General features: G+C 40.4%; 1 protein-coding gene across 1 annotated transcript; it reads right to left on the bottom strand.

The window, feature by feature from the left end:
* Nucleotides 1-501: 501 nt before the first annotated feature.
* Nucleotides 502-5,279, bottom strand: LOC107110569 (vomeronasal type-2 receptor 26-like). Its single transcript, XM_015411368.1, has 4 exons — nucleotides 4,458-5,279; nucleotides 3,394-3,621; nucleotides 2,129-2,255; nucleotides 502-1,403 (listed from the first exon to the last, which is right to left on the bottom strand). Exons 1-4 carry the CDS (start codon nucleotides 5,277-5,279, stop codon nucleotides 502-504), a joined length of 2,079 nt encoding a protein of 692 aa, XP_015266854.1.
* Between the last annotated feature and the right edge of the window lie 234 nt (nucleotides 5,280-5,513).

Here is a 5,513-nt window from a genome sequence, read left to right as displayed (position 1 = left end):
GTTCCAACTTGATGCGGCGTTTCGCTTGGATGGGCCAGTTCAGGGACAGAAGCAATACGCTTCCCAGATGTTGTGGTGTGATCGCGGCCGTTTGCTCTGCCCCCGAACTTTCCTGCTCCCGGCCCAAATTCCCTCGTGTGAACGGGACCCAAGATTAGCTAAGTGTGAAGAATCAATTGGAACACTCAATATAATCGTAATAATTCAGAATATTGTTAAAACTACATTCACTGAACTTTTCAGAGGAAGTATAAATGATCAAAAAATACAGACCAATGATCAGATACTTAATGATGGTATGGTTTATAGCATCAAAGGCTGATTAATGCAGTTACAACAACAAATAAAGAGGCACACTCTTTGTCTTCATTCAGATGGCATCATATCTTAGGGCCACCAGTGGCATCTCTATCCCATAGCCTGGTCTGAAGCCAGACTGAAATGGATTTACAGCTATAAACTATCAGATGATAATATTTTAACAGTTTGACCATTCTCTAATTAATGTTTTCTCCTAACTAGCTGCTCTCTGTTGTTCAACTCAGGCCTCAATATTATGACATAACATTTGGGCAAAAAGATGCAGCCCAGTAGCCCAGCACTAGAGGCCAAAATGGAGAAGATCTCCACAGCAACCATGTACTTTCCTTTTGTGCTCAGATAGGTTGGGACAAAGGAGAGCCAAACACTGCAAAAGACCAACATGCTGAAGGTAATGAACTTGGCTTCATTAAAACTGTCAGGCAATTTCCTGGCTAGGAAAGCTACCATGAAGCTGATGCTAGCAAGTATTCCCATGTAACCCAGGACACAGTAAAACATTGTAACTGACCCTTCATTACATTGCACTATGATTTGTGCTGTCAGTGAGTGTGTGTCCATATCTGGGAATGGGGGAGAGGTTGCTAACCAAACAACACAAATGATGACTTCAACAAATGAGCTGGATGAGACAACAGAATGAGCCAATTGTTTGCCCATCCATTTTTGGAAAATATTTCCTGGCTTGGAGGTCATGAAAGCCACCACTACTGTAGTGGTTTTTGCCAATACAGAAGAAACAGCTACTGAAAAGATGATGCCAAATGTTGTTTGTCGGAGTAGGCAGAACATCTTAGTAGGACGTCCCATGAAGAACAAAGAGCAGAGGAAGCAAAGAAGGAGAGAGACAAGAAGAATGTAGGTGAGGCTTCGGTTGTTGGCTTTGACAATGGGAGTGTCCTGGTACTTAATGAAGATTGCAAGTATCAGCACTGTAAGCACAGAGAAGAAAAAGGCCCAAAAGCCTAAAATGATGGTCAAAGGTTCTTCTAAAGATAGGAAGCTTATTGTCTTGGGTATGCAGTGATCTTGCTCCTTATTTGGATAGTGATCTTCTAAACAACTGATGCAATGATCCATATCTGGGGGTGGGGACAAATATTGGATTGGATTAGTCTTTCCTTGACCACTCAAACAAGGTTTGCTAAGATTCATAGGAACTGTCTCTACAAAAGCCATGCATGAAGGAATTGGGTAAGAATATGTGTAAAAGCTCACTATATAAAACCTATTTTTCCCAGTTTAAAGCCATGCTAATTATTCTCCCAAACTGGAAGTGCTTTAATGAGAACAGTCATCAAAGTGACATTATCATATCTGTTGGTTATCCACAAATATACTAGAGGTCTCTGGGGACCATATTTGCACCACACATGTGTTATGCATGCAATAAAGTCTTCAATATTGTGTTTGTGAAGGTCCACATTCAGAGTCAGTACAATACCAGGCCAGGTGGAAAGTTGCCCTGGCAACAACCACCTTGGCCTGTATGCCTTGCTGTTGGCCTTCCAAAGTAAAAGTGTGAGAGAGGTGCTGGAGTAGTTGGACTATCAGTCTGATCCAGCAAGGCTCTTCTTATGTTCTTATGTTCCATCATTTCCCCAGCGTATGAAGCAAATGATGGAACACCGTTGGAGAAATGATTAAGAAAGTAAAAATGCTGTTAGCATATTTTTCTTAGCTGGCAAAAGCCCAGTGCCATCAATGAATGGTATTTAAATGCCCAATGGGTTGCACCTTCTGCCATCATTCCAAGCAAGTTCAGAGACTGGGCTTGAATTCTGTTTGTTTAGAGTGTGTATCCTACCCTCTTGGTTTGAGATCCTCCCTTCAGAACATGGAGCACAATCATAGCAGCAAAACTTTCCCCCTTCTTTCATTTTCTTACTGAAACCCGGATAGCAGGGGTCATTGCACAAAGAGGATGGAGGAACCTGTGCTTGGTGGGGAAAAAAGAAATTATTGCTCAAAATGTTTGGAAAATGTTACGTAATATAGGCTCTCCAAGTGTTTAATGCTGGTTATTTTAAAAAGTGAAAAACGAGCTTATCTTTCTGGTCAACGAAATATAAAACACTGTTGATTATGCAAAGTGCAAGCTGTAGCCGACTTTAGTAGTCCCGTGGTCTCCCATCCATGTATCAATGAGGGCTGACTCTGCTTAGTTTCGAAGACCTGATGAAATCAGGCTACCCTGCTCTGTCCAGGTCAGGGTAAAGCACTAATAGTACATCTAAGTAATGTTGAATCATCAGAAGGTCTAATAAGGTGATAAAAGAAAATTATTACCAATAAAGTTTTATTTCTGCAAAGTGAGAATCCTTGCAACTGCCATTGCCCACAAACGATACCATAATGAAATTTAAAATGCTAACATCACAGGGAGGCATTGGTCTCTTTATCTGGTATATTGGCCCTCCAAAGCAAGTGGTTCACCACTGTGTAGAACCAGATGCTGGAGGGGATGAACCACTGGTCTGATCCTGCTCCAGCAGGTGAATCTCTTATGGTTATATGGCTCTTGGCATTTCAGTAGTAAGCAATGATATGAATATTATCAATGCTTTTAGTCACTGGTCCAGTTCTGCATCATAATTTATGCATGTCAGTGCAGTCACATTACAACTGACCTATGGCAACCTGAGCAAGGGGCTTTCAAGGCAAGCGAGAAGCAGAGGTGGTTTGCTATTGCTTTCCTCTGCATTCTTGGTGGTCTCCCATCTACATACTAACCCTGTTCAGCTTCCAAGGTCTAACAAGATCATGCTATCTCATACTGCCTTCCCTCCCCAATAATAATTTACAACAGTCCTATTAAATGTGGTTATTATGCATTGTGTGAGGAATGGCTTTGGTTTCTTTCATCTTAAACCCATACGTTTCAGGGGATGACCACGGATTTTATAATATGACCAAAAATTAACTTCTATTCCTTCATGAATGTTCACAGAGCAAAAAGTTGTCAGGTGCTATAAGTACCAAGAAGGCTTTTGTTGCCTCTCCCTCTTCCAGTTTTTGTTAAAGACCTGCATATATTTTTTTCATTTCAATCTGATCTATTTATCTTCCTACCTGAAGGAGTTCTGTGTGCCACTCAATGCTGTCCTCATCAATGGTGACCTCTTGGCCTGGAGGAGCCTGAGGATCCACTATTCCGACTTTGACTTTGATGTATGTGTTGTTTGGGAAAGTGACCAGATTGGTAATATCAAATCCACCAGTTAATTCTCCATGCTCATTTAACACAATCTGTTCTCTGGCACTGTTGTTGAATGAAATCCTCTGAAGCAATGAGTGGAGCTAGGAGAAAATAGAGGATAACTATGTGAAGGACAGTATAACTTTTCCACTGAGATTTTCAAATAACTTCTTCTAATGAATTTTATTTTCTACGGAGACATTGCTCATATGAATGTGATTATTTCATAACTGATATTGAACAACATCTCAGGTATCAGTTATTGGAAGAGAGTGGCAGAGGATAAAATCATGTAAAACTTCTTTTTATGATGAACCCCCAATTAAGGATGGGGTTAGAGGAATGGCATGTGGTCTGTGAGGTATGAATTATAGTTCCACCTCTTCTCCCCTCTTCAGTGGAAATGCCCTGGCTCATTTCAAAACACAGAGTGAGGAGTAAGCATCTGTTGTTGAGCAAGGATCATGAATCAGTAATGTGAAGGACCTCAACATGCAGAACTGCTGCCAGTCCTCAAAAAGTAATATTTAGTGTGAGACTAAAGTATTATTATGTCTAATATTACTGATGAATGAGAAATCAGATTATATAAGAAGTCTGATTATTACACACACACCCGACCTGGATGGTCCAGTCTTGGAAGGTAAGCAGGGTTGGCCTTGGTTAGTACTTAGGTGAGAGACCACCAAGAAGGTCCAGAGTCTCTGTGCAGAGGCAAGCAATGGAATCCCATCCTGATGCCTTTCCCCTTGAAAACCCATAAAGAGTCACCATAATTTGGGTACAACTCGATGACACAATCCACCACCATTTATTGTTCCAATATCTGATAATTAAAGGAAATGATCTGAAGAAATACAGAAGACCCTGAATTACAGTATTATGTAGAACTTATATCACACCAGTACATTTTTTTTGGTCATTGAGTAGATGTTACCTGCCAGGGTTGCACATTCAATGGAGTCAGTTTCCCACTATCCTCTGCTCTTCTCAGGAAGAAACTAGAAGTGTAAATGGTGTGCAAGGCATGAGCCACAGCATAGGCAGCATTGTAGATACTATAACTATGGCCACTTATGCTCATTTCAAAATACGTTGTAGGAAGGTCTTTCAGGGTCTCCTCCCCTGTGCATGTTTCATCTGCATCTTTGGGCCTAACCAAATTTGGAATTAAACAGTCAAATGCTTGCTCCCAGAACTCCTGGATGAATGTATTTCCCTTTTCCTCCAAATGATTGGTATTCTGAAGAAATTCTTGGAATCCTACAAGTTCTGTTGAGTGAATAGTGAAGGACATAGCACCATGGAACATTTGAATATCAAAATACTTTTGGAATAGATTGGCCAAGAAATCAGCCTGGGATGTCATGATCCATACTTTTCCTGCAGAAACTTTACCCTTATATTCTGGAAACCGTAGCGGAAGAAAGAATGTTGTAAGCCATATCATAAATTCTAGCCATGTAATGGTTTGAGTGTTCCCGTAAATAACACATGCCTTGGTGTTGCTCTCCATGAAATCTGGAATATTATTTTTAATGCAAATGTTAACTTCCTCTGCACTAAATGATCGGGCATTCTTTTGAACTCTTCTGGTGAAAGCTGAGCAGATTCCATTCTCAGAAAACAGAGGCTCCATCGAATGCAAGAAATGATCTCCACTATCATCATCTATAATAATAAATCCTACCCATTTCCATTTGAAATGCAGAAGTAATTGAACAGTCCCTGTCATCTGAAGGGCTTCACTGGGAACCATGCGGTAAAATGAAGGGAAATGGGTTCCTTCCATTGATGTTGATTCAAATGACCCATATGAAATCTATACAAGAATTGGTGAGAGAGCCACACAAAAAGGAATGGAAACTTAATCTTAGGTCACTTCATTCATTAGAATTTTATACACACACACGTAATCTCTTGTTGCTAAAGACTAAGGGATAAAGAGAAACTTTGAAGTAGATCTCATGATCTACTTTAGCTTTAACCTCAG

This window comes from Gekko japonicus, unplaced genomic scaffold (genome assembly GCF_001447785.1).
Source record: "Gekko japonicus isolate JY-2015 unplaced genomic scaffold, Gekko_japonicus_V1.1 scaffold2608, whole genome shotgun sequence".
In the NCBI taxonomy this organism is placed as follows: Eukaryota; Metazoa; Chordata; class Lepidosauria; order Squamata; family Gekkonidae; genus Gekko; species Gekko japonicus.
This window is presented reverse-complemented; position numbering and strand designations above follow the sequence as displayed.